Raw genomic sequence first — 14,323 nt, 5'->3', positions numbered from 1 at the left:
AGCTGCAGCACTCACCAGCAGCATGCATGCAGCAGCTGCAGTCACCAGTTGCAGTCCATCACCATGTGAGCGAGCGCGAGTACTGAGAGAGGAGCTGAGTGATTACCAGCTGATTACAGTGCAAGATGTTGATCACGTGCAGTGTTTCATGTTGCAATGGCCAGTTGTGTACATGTGTGAACTGTGGGTAGTGTGGCCTACAACTTGTAGGTCTAAGAGGAGTAGATGTGGGATTAGTACTGTAAATTTATACGCCATAAATTTTATATTTTGCGAATAGGGAGTTCCTGATGATTTCGCAAGTGGTTACATTCGCGGTGCAATCGTTGAGTCCTGTAACAATTTAACATGTTAGTATTTTACTATTGTAATTACTGAACAGAGAATTAAATGTACATCATCACATGCTATGCGTATGTCACATCCACAGCAGACCACTTATAGCGATCAGAGTCTATATTTTCGTGTGTGTTTAATTTGGCTAATAGCACCTGACTCTCGAAAATAAAAACCTCGTGGAACATTGTTGGCATATATTCATAGTAGAATAGTGTCTACTTAGTACGATCAAAGAGATTGCGCATGTAACGTTACTCTCCATCTTTGCTTCGGTATGATACTGTGAAGCCACTCTGTGTCGCGGACACTGTGTGAGTGTGAGTGCGCTCTCCGGCATGCCTGGTTTGACCGAAAGATCGGTCTGTATCTGGTGATTGGGGATATGTTCAACGAAGACTGCATCTTTCTTCACAGAATCCCTTCGCCTATTGGAGAGTTAATAAAGTTAGAAAATATGATAAAAGACTCTTTGGACAGATGGATTTTTCTGTCTCTAGACAATGTCAATGCCACAATGGTGTTATCATGGTGATGAAGCTTGATCTAGAGTGTAGCGCCAAAAGGCAAGTCACAACTCAAGCAATGGCGGCGATCCTTTCAATCTATTACAGTAGTGGGGGGGGGGGGGATGGAAACACAACAACAGAAGGTGAAATCATCGTATCCTCCCACATGAAAATGGAGCCTGAGAGATATATGTATACTATGTACAATTTTAGTAATACATGTGTACATTCATATATGGGGGGGGGGGGGAACAAGGGCAAGTATGTTCAAGGGGGAGAGGGGGAGCATGCATTGAAAGTGAGGGAGCGCAGCAACCCAGATTGAGGGGAATTGTTTTGGAACAAGTTTCATAAGTGACCTTGCACCACAAAACCAACAAAAAGGTCACCAGATATGGATTCGTACAGTTAAGGGCAGATTCTGAAAGAGAAGCTTTGAAATGGTGTATACTGGTAGCTCAATTCATACAGACTCTCCAAATCTCTTTAGATATTGGAAAGAAAGCACACACTTTGGAAGAAAGTGTGTCAGGAAAAGAGGCTGTAAAGTATAGGATCAATTCAAGCACTTAATCTGATACCATTAATACTGTCCAAGCTGTGCTCAGTGCAATGAATGGGACAAAAAGCAGGATGTAAAACTGTAGGAACAACAATGAAGGGATTATTAGATTAAGCTGCAATTGAGTGTGTGCTCTATTAGCACATTGTATCCATGGCTAAAACCAATTTTCAAAGCAGTGGCATCATCCTATCAAAAGTTATTAGAGTTGAAAGTGAAGAGTGTGTAAAAGGGTTTTTAAGAAACAAAAAAGGGCCTCTAAGACATACCTAGTGTCTAGTCACAATATTCCACCAAAAAAAAAAATGTTCTAGGGAAAGTCCTATGAACATAATTTTCAATTTAATTCGATTCAATTTGTTTATTCATCTCATTTTCGGATAAAACAATACAACAGTATTGAATTTTACAATACAGAACAAAAAGATAATCAATCATTTACATGTAACGGTGAAAATGAAATAAGAGAACTTGAATAAAGCCAAAAAAATGCTCAGTTTGTTTTATGATTTCAAGCTTTAGAATAATGTAGGAGAAGAATTGCTTTTTCAGAAAATATGAAAAACTTAAAGGGATAGAACAGTATTGGTGGAGATGAGAATTGGGCTTTTAACTTTTTGCGAGATACCAAGAAAACACTTATGATATAGTGCAGACCATACCATTTTAAGAGGAATTCAAAGTTTATTTGATGAAAATCGGGTTTGGAATGTCTGAAACATCCAAAAACAAAGTAAAACAAAGCGATTGTGATAAAGTGTGGGTCCCACACTTTATTAAAATCGCTCATTTTTGGATATCTCGGCCATTTCAAAACCACTTTTCATCAAACAAACATTGAATTCCTCATAGAATTACATGCTCTTTCATATTTCATAAGAGGTTTCTTATTATCTCACGAAAAAATGTTAGAAACCTGAAATTAGGTCTCAACCAAAACTGTACGATCCCTTTAAGATTGACCAGGTTTATCAATTTCACCTATTTGGAATCCTCTCATAAAATAAGAGTGTGCAACTTTTTGTTGGTTTTGTGATGCACAGTCACATTTGGTATGAAATGTAATCCTGCTCTTCCTGAGCTCTACTGTCAACACTCGGTGAACTAGATATGAAAAACAACAAAAGACATTTTGATTGTCAACCTAAACCAATCCAAGGACCATTTCTGTTTCATCACTTACCTGGTGCTTTTTTTCTTTTGGTCAAATGCAATAAAGTGAACCACTATGTGTCATTTCTTTCAATTTGATTAATGTGTTGCTATTATTATAGTATTCTAAACTTTTTGTAATGAAAAACTTGTATTGGAAGATTCATGTCGCATTATTTGTGTTTCTTACCCTCTACAGAAGTTGTAACAGAACAAGCCAGCCTTGTGTGCCACTCGCTGCAAACTGCTATGTTTAGCACCTTGCATCTTTGGAGGACTTGTGGTGATATAGTGGTCAAAGCAGCTTCTTGCAGCCAATCCTTGACTCAATTTCAAAAGGTTTGAAATTTTGCTTTGCAAATTGTATGTGTGTGTAAACTGTGCTGAATCACAACAATCTGTTTACATAAGCAGGTATCAGTAAAGAGAGAGGGTCAATTCTGTATGTATTATATAACATGTTGTATAATTATGTATAGATAACTCTCATGAGCAAAGCAGCTTTTAAGGGAAGGTGACAATGCAATTAAGATGATGTTATCAGATCATGAATTTAAAGGGTTGGTATAGTATTGGTGGCGATGAGGTTTGGGCTTTTAACTTTTTGCAAGATACCAAGAAACCACTTGTTAAATAGTACACTCAAAGTTTATTTGATGAAAATTGGTTTGGAATGGCAGAGACATCCCAAAACAAAATAAAACAAAGTGACCATGATAAAAGGCGGGTCCCGCCTTTTATTAGGATCACTCTGTTTTGGATATCTCAACCATTTCGAAATCCATTTTCATCAATAAACGTTGAATCCCTTTTGGAATTACAATTGTACATGCTCTTTCACATTTCATAAGAGGTTTCTTATTTATGTCACCTAAAAATGTTAAAAACCTTAAAGTAGGTCTCAATCAAAAATATACAATCCCTTTTGACGTAGTTTCCATTTTTGTAATTTCATTTGACCGTCCATGTGGAATGTATTTCTTGATTTTTGGTGGATGCACAGTATTTCCATTCATTCATGCCATTGCATCTTTTCCCATTAAAGTTTATTTGTCTCTCAGAAGTCGATCCAAGAAGAAGCCTGTTCCATTCCCCAAAGAGGTATTTCAGTCAAACCAGCATGAGTGAAGATGGAGGGACTGAGGAACCTGCCATTGTTGAAGAGGGGAAAGCCAGAATTATTTTTCCCAACCCAAATGAAGTCTTTTACAACCCAGCTCAAGTCATTAATAGAGATCTCAGGTTAGATTATTACTTCTTTCTTCACTGTTTGAAAATGGTTAGGAAACTGTTGATATAGTTATATAGTTTCTTCATTACATTTCTGAAAAAAAAAAAGAAAACCACTCTGTCCATCATATGTTTTTGAACCTTAGAAAAGTGTCGATGTGCTATGAATTTAAGTGTGGTTCACAAACTCATGTCAGAACAGGCAGTGTCATGTGGTACTGTATTTGATTCAATGACATGACAAATGTTGTGTTGGGATTTGTTGCTTTGCTGTAGCCTTGCTGTCACTGGACTATTTGCAGAGGATTTTCTGAAGCCCAAAGGAGTGACTGGTAAGATCCTTTGAGCACTGGTACTAGGTACACTTTGTCCATTATCATTATGCTTGTGATAGTAAGTTATGAACAAAGCAATTATATTGTATGTCAAACCAAGTTTCAAGAAAATGTGACCTCAGAGTCCTCTCTAGACCCAAAATGTGACCATGAAATCTCAATTGTTTTTCTGAAGCCCAAAGGAGTGACTGGTAAGATCCTTTGAGCACTGGTACTAGACCTACACTCTGTCCATTATCATTATGCTTGTGATAGTAAGTTATGAACAAAGCAATTATATTGTATGTCAAACCAAGTTTCAAGAAAATGTGACCTCAGAGTCCTCTCTAGACCCAAAATGTGACCATGAAATCTCACTTGTTCGTTCATTTTCTGTTTATTGTCCCCGCCGAACGAGTTCGAGCAGGGGACTATGAAACGGGCTCCGTACGTGTGTGTGTCCATGTGTCCGTCCGTCCGTCCGTCCGTCTGTGCGTCCGTGTGTGATCAAAATGTTCAATTTGCTACTTCTCTGTCATTTATGAGCCAATTTTGATTCTGTTTGCTTTATATGATAGCACTACATGGGAGCTTTGAAACTTCTACACAGAATTTCAGTTGTGACCTTTAACCTTGACCTTTGACCTATATTGTACATTTTGCTTCAAAATGCTACTCCTTCGCCATTTCTAACCTGATTTCGATTCCGTTTGCTTTGTGTGATGGCACTAGGTGAGGGCTTCAAAACTGCTACACAGAATTTTGACCTTTGACTTCTTTGACCTTTGACCTTGATTTTTTACCTATATTGTACATTGGCTACAAAATGCTACTCCGCCATTTCTGACCCGATTTCGATTCCGTTTGCTTTATGTGATGACACTAGGTGAGGGCTTCAAAACTGCTACACAGAATTTTGACCTTTGACTTCTTTGATCTTTGACCTTGATTTTTGACCTGTATTGTACATTTTGCTACAAAATGCTACTCCTTTGCTATTTCTAACCCAATTTCACTTCTGTTTGCTTTATGTGATGGCACTAGGTGAGGGCTTTAAAACTTCTACACAGAATTTTGACCTTTGACTTCTTTGACCTCTGACCTTGATTTTTGACCTATATTGTACATTGGCTACAAAATGCTACTCCTTCGCCATTTCTAACCCGATTTCGATTCTGTTTGCTTTATGTGATAGCACTACATGGGAGCTTTGAAACTTCTACACAGAATTTCAGTTGTGACCTTTAACCTTGACCTTTGACCTATATTGTACATTTTGCTTCAAAATGCTACTCCTTCACCATTTCTAACCCGATTTCGATTCCGTTTGCTTTGTGTGATGGCACTAGGTGAGGGCTTCAAAACTTCTACACAGAATTTTGACCTTTGACCTTGATTTTTTACCTATATTGTACATTGGCTACAAAATGCTACTCCTTTGCCATTTCTTACCCGATTTCGATTCCGTTTGCTGTATGTGATGGCACTAGGTGAGGGCTTCAAAACTTCTACACAGAATTTTGACCTTTGACTTCTTTGACCTTTGACCTTGATTTTTTACCTGTATTGTACATTTTGCTACAAAATGCTAGTCCTTTGCCATTTCTAACCCAATTTCACTTCTGTTTGCTTTATATGATGGCACTAGGTGAGGGCTTAAAACTTCTGCACAGAATTTTGACCTTTGACTTCTTTGACCTCTGACCTTGATTTTTGACCTGTATTGTACATTGGCTACAAAATGCTACTCCTTCGCCATTTCTAACCCGATTTCGATTCTGTTTGCTTTATGTGATGGCACTAGGTGAGGGCTTCAGAACTGCTACACAGAATTTTGACCTTTGACTTCTTTGACCTTTGACCTTGATTTTTTACCTACACTGTATATTGTACATTTTGCTACTAAATGCTACTTCCGGCGGGGACATATATTACGCACCGCGTAATTTCTACTTTTCCTTGTTTGTTTTAAGATAAGAGTACCAGTTAAATATTGCCATCTATGGTGGTGGTTCTTTATATAGCAGATCTCTATCAATGCTTAATTGCATAATCTTTGTGGAAGATTTTGTTGCTGCTGTTGTTGTTGTTGTTCTTGTTGTTGTTGTTGATATAAGCAAAAAATATAGGGTTACTGATTTTATCAACTGGTCAAGACAAATTATTTTTAGCTACTCCTGATGTTGTTTTGCTTTCACACCAAACTGTATTGATGTCTATAGGTGTTTAGCAAAGAACTTTATTTGTAGTTGTTGGATGAAACTGAAATGAAATATATGATGCACAAAAACTAAATTGTATGCAAGAGAGCAGTTACTGATGAGACCCAGTCTGTTTCATTTGGCATTTCTCATGTTCTTGATCTATTCTTGTTTGTTTTCTGGTAAAGTTTCATACAACTTCATAGAAAATGGCCAATCAGAAGGGAGCAAAGCTGAAGGCAGCCAATCAGAGGACAGTAGAACAGCACACAATGCAGAAGAAGGAGTCCAGTCTCAGAGGACAGAAGAAATCAAAGTCTGCCACCCAGGGCAGAAATGTGAGGTATGACAACTCATCTAGTTTCTGTTTAGTCACACTTAGAAGTATGAAATATAAACACAGACATTTTATTTTGTAGTTCTTTGTGTTGACATGTGAGTGCATGGTGTGTTTGCAAAGAACATATCTCCAATGCTCAGTCAAATATAACATGAGGAGGAAGTGACCAGAATGTACATGTTTAGATCAATTTCAGTTAACATGCTGCTGTCAAGTTTCACTCCAGGATTTTGTTGATTTTGTTGTTTGTCTTGGTCTATGAAGAAATATCACACAATGGATATAATGTTCAATGACTGCAGGTGTATGATGTTATGGGGAGTGCTCACAGACAGTTTAATATTGTGACTGGCCTTTGTTAGGTTGAAATTTCCATGAGTCATGACATTACTCTGTGTGTGCTGGAGTTCAGATTTTTTCTTTGACATGAAGGACTTGTGATTACTAATCATTTCGTATTTTTGTTTGACCATATGTTCGTCTTTCTTTTTGTTGACTTCTCATTGACAGGAAGGACTGACATTCTTGGAGGCATTATCAGCTTCTGGCCTTCGATCTGTCAGGATTGCCAAAGAGGTTCCTGGAATCAAGAGAGTGGTGGCCAATGATTTCTCTGAGGAAGCAGTCAGGGACATAGAGAGGAATATCAAGTTCAACAATGTAGAAGACTTGGTAGAACCCAGTCACTGTGATGCATCGTGAGTGTATTTCAAGCTCTTCTCCTCATCACCTAAACCTTGATGGATATAGCAGGTTATCTGGATGCGATTATATGCAGAATATGACAAGAGAAAATTTACAAATGTAATCCTTTGAATAGGCAATTAAACTTCTGCTGGATACACCTATCAGTAAACCTTGTTTTTATCCTCATGTCATCACACATTAGGAACAAAAATAGTAAAAATACCATGAATTTTTATGCAACAGTGTGATTCAAAAAGTAATCATTTGACAGCATTTTGTATACATCATTGTGACTTGTAGGATAATTTTGCCAGTGACTGAATTTGTTATGAACAACCACAGTGCCAAAATGAGAGGTAAGTACAATCCCTCAATTGACTCATTGATTTGCTTAAATTAAAATATTGCAGGATATATCACCAGTAACATACTACAACACATTCATTTCCTATGAATCAATACAAATCTTTTTTTTTTTTTTCAATTGCTTGTTCATAAAGATAACATTCGTTTACTATTCAGTTATTACTGTTGTTAGACCAAGAGCATTGCTTTGAGTTGCAAGAGAGTAGGGGATTTATGTTCCATTCAAAATGTGTAGTTTCTAAACTTATCACAGGTAAGTTCAGAATACCATTAAAGATCTCCCTCGTTTGATGTTCCATGGTAGATTTTCCTTATCTAACAGATGCGTAATATTACTAGGTATACATGTACTAGCATGTTGACATTACAAGAATTTGTCCCTCTACAATAATAGATTGTTGATGTACCAGCATCGCTTCAAAGACTCCTTCAACGTAGTAGACCTGGACCCCTATGGGAGTGCTGCTCAGTTCCTAGACTCTGGAGTCCAGGCAGTAAGAAATGGAGGACTACTGTGTGTGACGTGCACTGACATGGCCGTACTCTGTGGGAACCATGGACATGCCTGCTTTGCCAAATATGGTGCCATGGCTCTCCGTACAAAGAGCTGCCTGGAAATGGTATGAATGGAAAACTTTTACAAGTAAATCAATATTTCATGAGCATTTCAAATAAAGATGAACATGATAGTCTTTCACTTGCAATTCAAAATTTCCAGACTGTGTTTTCTGAAGTCAAAATTACATGACTGGTTCAGAGTTGAAGTTAGACGTTGCACTTTTTAACATGTACATGTAGTTTTTTTTTCTGATGTTCTCTGATTTTTGTGATATTTTGCTTGTTCCAGGCCCTAAGAATTGTTCTGAACTGTATTGAGACTCAGGCCAATCGCTACAACCGATACATTGTTCCCGTTCTGTCTGTCGCAGTGGATTTCTACGTGAGAGTGTTTGTCAGAGTTCACATCAGCCAGTCAAAGGTCAAATACGCACCAAGGTATGAAGACTGTTATTCCCTTTGTGTACAATCTTCAATAAATCTTTACCAGAAACTTTGGGGAGATTTTATCATATGGGGATATCAAGAAACTGACTTGATTTTTTCTCAACTATGATGTTGAAAAATCATGAAATAGACTGCCGTTATGAATAGATACAAACCTTATGAAGTACGTGTAGCATTTGACGCTCAAGACCTGCAAGTGTTACATACTTGTAAATTCCATACTCTTAGATGATGATGAAAATTATAATCATCACAGTTTTGATGTCGAAATTGTTGTAAAGAAATTACTCTTTATCATTCTTTGTCTTGCAATATGTGGAAATGTGTATTCCCCCACTATTACTGATGTATGTCATTAACACAGTCATGGGACATATATATATATATATTTTTTTTTTTGCCTGCATGCACAATGCTTTGTGCACAAAGGTTATCAGACTGATGCTAAAGGATGGTTAGTTTGCAATTATTTTAGTAATAACGGTAATCATTATGTCAATTAAACCTGATGACTTTGTAATAGATCCTTAAAATCAATCATTTGAAGTGGATCAAAGCTGTGTAATGTTGTGGTTTTCTTCTTTCCTCTTCAGCAAGAAAGCCCTAATCTACCAGTGTAGTGGGTGTGGTAGCATCAGTCTTCAGAGGCTTGGCAAGGTCACCTTCAAAGACAAGTGAGAGTCTCTGTTTTTATCTTATCTTCTCTCTTCTGTCTTGTGTGTTTTACCCTTTTCCTCCTTCAAATCCAAAATATTTGCATCATAGGATCTAATTTTATTAATATCTTCAATTCATGGACAACATATATATCATGGGACACATCCTCGGTGAAGGCTAATACTACAACATTTTATTGATAAAGTAACGACTCGTATCAAGTTACGAACTTTTCTTTTTTTTTCTGGATATATCAGTAAAGCAAGCCACACCTAAGTTGTAGTTGTCTACATTCTTTTTTTATGTCTGCTAATTTTGTCTTTGTTTGTTTGCTCATTGTTTTTAATAATTGGCAACAGTGAAGATCAAGAATCAGTGCTGTACAATTAAGCTGAGGCTAAATTTGTTACATTGTCTTGATTTCAGCAACCCAAATCCTGTGTTCCAGCCAGCCACTGGACCTCCTGTTGGCAAGTCTTGTGAACATTGTGGGTCATCATTCCATGTGAGTCATGCTAGGCATGTCATTTGATTTCTTGTTCTCCATTAGTCCACATTATTATGTTGTTCTCCTGTACACAAAGTGAAGATTTTGGGGCATTCATTTAGGACATGAGGAATCCTAACGTGATGACCCAAATTTACTAAGGTAGTTTGAATCTAGACCATGGTTTAAAGTCAGTCCACAGACACACACACACACAAAAGAGCCTGAAATAGATCTACCTTTGACTTGTGCAAGTCAATGCATGTTTGTTACTGCACGTCTGTTGGCATACACAATCTGTCACACATATTTATACTGAAAAACTTTGCATAAACCATAGTCTAAATTTGAACCACCTTCATGAATTTGTGCCTATGTCTTCACATCCTTTTGTTTTTGCAGCAGTGAATAAACTGTATCTACACCTACACAGAGCCTCATGAGAAGGAGATCAGTATGTGCGTCAGATTAATATGAAATAACTTGAATAGAATTTTGCTGCATTTTACATATCAATCATGGTATAGAACATACTTGTGATTAATTTTGTGTATGGAAAGTTTCAGTTGTTACATAGCACCTTTGTCATTGTGGTTACACATTTGTTTTCTATTCGTGCAGGTTGGAGGTCCCATCTGGGCTGATCCTATTCATGACACAGACTTTGTGAAAAGATTGATAAAACACATTGACACCCATCCAGAGCGATTCAAGTACAAAGATCGGATGAAAGGCTTGATGACAGTGGTTAGTGAGGTGAGATGACGAAGTAAGCCAAGTATTTCATAAGCTGAAGGTCTGGTGTACCAGACTAGTCTTATTGAAGAATAGAAACATAATACGATGCTTATATTAGACAGTTTTGGATGTACAATGAGTGGTGTAGTATTTCTGTGAGTGGATTGTCAAAGTATTATCATCAAGAGTGTTGGAGATCTAGTGTTCGCTGCCATCATAGTGTGTGACCTTTCTTTTATCACAGAATAGATTTTTTAAACTGTCAAGAGAACCCTTCTTACACACCATCCACTCAGTTATGCTGGCAATTGAAGTTGTGCATTGTTACCATGTGAAAAACATCTTGAGGTTGTTTAACATTGCGGTATACATAGCCATCATAAAAGTCATGGTTTATAATTTATCCATTTGAAAGGGTGAAGGTACTTGGTGTTTCCATCTTGCTTCATCTTGTTACTTTAACCAGAGCTTTGATATCACAGCTGGGAAAAAAAAAAAAAAAGGATTGGATGGTCATGTGACGTGATACTGTAAAAGTGGATATTTTCACGTGACTAATTTTTCGCGCTTGGTCGTGTCAGAAGAGTTTCGTGTGTTTTTAATTCCGCGGAATCGAGACATCGCTCACAGGAACGTATGGCAAGCAAAAATATTCGCGTGCTTTTATTTTTGTGCTATTTTCTGATTGCGCGAAATGCGCGAAAATTTCAACACCACGAAAATTTCCACTTTTACAGTATACTTGTAATCTTTGCCATTGCCAGGAATTGTCAGACTGCCCTCTATACTACATCACCAGCAGTCTCTGTCACGTCCTGCACTGTGAGTGTCCCTCCCAGGAAAAGGTGCGGTCGGCCATCTTGAATGCTGGTTATCGTGTCTCCATCTCACATGCCTCAGCAGAAGCCATCAAGACTGACGCTCCAGCAGGTGTCATATGGGATATATTGAGAGCTTGGGTGAGATACATTTATCACTGACTAACCAGAGGGTTTAAAGGATGTGTACAGTTCTGGTCGAGGTGAGGATTTAGCTTTTAACGCTTTGCGAGATATTCAGAAACCACTCTATGAGATGTCGAAGAGCATGCAGTTCTAAGGGGTATCAAAAGTTTATTTGATGAAAATTGGTTTTGAAATGGCTGAGATATCCAAAAACAAGGTGAAACAAAGAGATCCTAATAAAGTTGTGGCATATGTCGCCTTTTATTATTAGCACTTTTTTGGATATCTCAGCCATTTGAAAACCAATTCTCATCAAATAAACATTGAATCCTTCTTAAAATTACATGCTCTTTCATATTTCATAAGAGGCTTTTCATTATCTCACTTAGGAATGTTCAAAACATGAATCCCCACCTCAACCAGTACTGTACAGTCCCTTTAAATGTATCCTTTCACTACCTGTTGTCTACATTGTTGATCACTTTCTTGTAGCATACACCTTGCACATAGTCATGAGTGTCATGTGATCACTCTCATTTCATTAAAGTTGAAGTAATCAATAACCTGACTTGCATGGCAGCAACTTATCTGGCAGCAATTTATCTTGCAGCAATATTCAGGCACTTTGAAATGCATACACCACGTTTGGGTAATGAAACGTGATATTCCTGTCTGATCTGTCAACCAGGTCAAAGATCACCCAGTGAGTCAGAAGCGCCTGACACCTGGTAGTCCAGCTACCTCCATCCTCAGCAAGGAACCCAGCATTGACGTCAACTTCCAGTCCCATCCTGAGGCCATCCCAAAGTCAAGAAACATGATCCGCTTCCCTGAGAACCCCGAGGCTAACTGGGGACCAAGGGCCAGGGCCAAAATGATGTGAGTGATAGCCGGTATCTGAGACTAAGATGAGATTGAGGATCAGGGTCAAGAGACCTGAGGGCAAAATTTAGTCTTACACTGACCAAAAGACTTAATTAAGAGGGTATTGTGGATCCCTGACTATGTCGGAATGCAGGACTAGGATCATAGTGAAGTGTGGATGGTGTGGGGTCAGAGAGTTCCTTGGGGCCGTTGATTGTAAGTCACCATCTTAACTGTCATCCTCTTTCATTAAAAATCATCACTGCAACTCTACTTTCAGTGATTCGCACGGAATGAACTTGGCAAACAGAGGAATCTGTTCAAGATGAGACAAACCATGCGGGAACCCCTAATTCTCTTTTTGTTGTTATATCTCCCAAACATACACCAGTCATACTTGTTGCATACCCAGAAATATTTGAGTGATATTGACAGAGTAGATATGGCATACTGCAATTCCAATTCCTATTTACAGTCTCTTGGCATTTTTATGTGTTTAGAATAGAAATGGCCACATGATCATAGTGAAAGTACGACATAATGTTCTAGTTTGATCTAATTTTTCACTCTTATTATTTTGTACAGGAACAGAATATCAACTGGAAATAACATGCCTTTGTTATAGCACATTGTGTGTGGTTTATTTATTTCCCCATCTAAATACACAGTGATTATCTCTTCCTCTTCCCTTGACACAAATACCACCAGGGCAGGTAATGAAACTTTGGAGGAGAAGAGGAAACGGCTACAAGGCAAAAACTCTAAAAGGAAACTCCAGAACTCTGATGAAAGTGGACAAAAATTTGTAAGTACAATGTACACATCTTCATCCCCATTTGATAATCTGTTTAGTTGTACATTAAAATGTATGTGTTTGCATGCCTTTCTCCTTAATGACTTCAGGCCTCATTCTTTTTTTTTCTCTGTCTCTCTCTCTCTTTTTATACAACTTGATGCCAGATGATTTAAACAAGTACTGTATATGCTATATATTTCGCGGGGGTTTTATTTTCGCGAATTTCGCGAGTCGGGAGCTATTCGCGAAATTAACAACACGCGAAAATATTACCTTCCAAAATGAATCCCTTGCCTTGATGATACGAACATTTCAGTACTAGTATACCATGTCACGGCTTACCGAACAGACCATACTGGCTAAGCTTGTTTACGCACGTCCTCGTCTACCTACGAATACTGTAGAGAGCCAATCCATTATCGCAAGGGGACCACTCGTCAGAAATCTAGGGGACCACTCGTCAGAAATCAAGCGCGATGGACTTAACCACTTCAAAAATGTTGAATTCTAACTTCCTAGTTCACAGAGTTTGGCAAGTCTTTTTCATGCAGTGTATAACTAGTATCACTCTTATTTGCTAGTAAGTTGAAAATTCACACTTTCTTTGCCACTTCATATTTTCTCTGGTCCCCCAATCGCGAATTTAACCACTCGTGAAAATGTGTGACAGCGGCAATTCGCGAAAATTTATGTACGCGAAAATTATAGCGTATACAGTAAATTTAAAGTTTCTTTTTATTATTATTAGACTGTATACATGGTATACTTTGTGGTCTTATTTTTTTTTTGATTTTTCCTGAAAAGAGATAATTTTCATTTCTCAGTCATTCCATCACTGCGGTTCTCAATTGCAAGGTTAATCATTTGTGAAATTGTCTTACAAGTCCCAGTTTGTGCAATATATGGTGTATACCATTACCATGGTAACTAATGTGAAAGAAATTTACATGAAGACTGCTGTCTCAATCATAAAGAGCAGGCTGTTTAGCTCTTACGATTTTAACCCCTGCAATGTCAACTCAGAATCAAACCAAGTACAGTTTTCTCATTCTGTATGTCAACAGGCCAGAAATGATCATGAGGACACAGCTGAAGATGAGGCTAGCAAGGACCAATCTCCAAGGTGACACAGCAC

The 14,323-nt window shown here is 37.9% G+C and overlaps 1 protein-coding gene across 1 annotated transcript; it reads left to right on the top strand.

The window, feature by feature from the left end:
* Nucleotides 1-3,635: 3,635 nt before the first annotated feature.
* On the top strand, nt 3,636-14,315 carry LOC139743077 (tRNA (guanine(26)-N(2))-dimethyltransferase-like). The gene is made up of 13 exons (XM_071653585.1): nt 3,636-3,801; nt 4,066-4,121; nt 6,493-6,647; nt 7,155-7,342; nt 8,092-8,317; nt 8,545-8,693; nt 9,296-9,376; nt 9,786-9,864; nt 10,468-10,602; nt 11,349-11,543; nt 12,217-12,407; nt 13,101-13,197; nt 14,253-14,315. Exons 1-13 carry the CDS (start codon nt 3,680-3,682, stop codon nt 14,313-14,315), a joined length of 1,737 nt encoding a protein of 578 aa, XP_071509686.1. The 5' UTR covers nt 3,636-3,679.
* Nucleotides 14,316-14,323: the final 8 nt, after the last annotated feature.

The sequence above is a fragment of the Diadema antillarum genome, unplaced genomic scaffold (assembly GCF_040938485.1).
Source record: "Diadema antillarum isolate AM-2024a unplaced genomic scaffold, OU_Dant_1.0 seq00001045_RagTag, whole genome shotgun sequence".
Classification (NCBI taxonomy): domain Eukaryota; kingdom Metazoa; phylum Echinodermata; class Echinoidea; order Diadematoida; family Diadematidae; genus Diadema; species Diadema antillarum.
The sequence above is the reverse complement of the archived record's forward strand: the minus strand, read 5'-3'. Positions and strand labels throughout refer to the sequence as shown.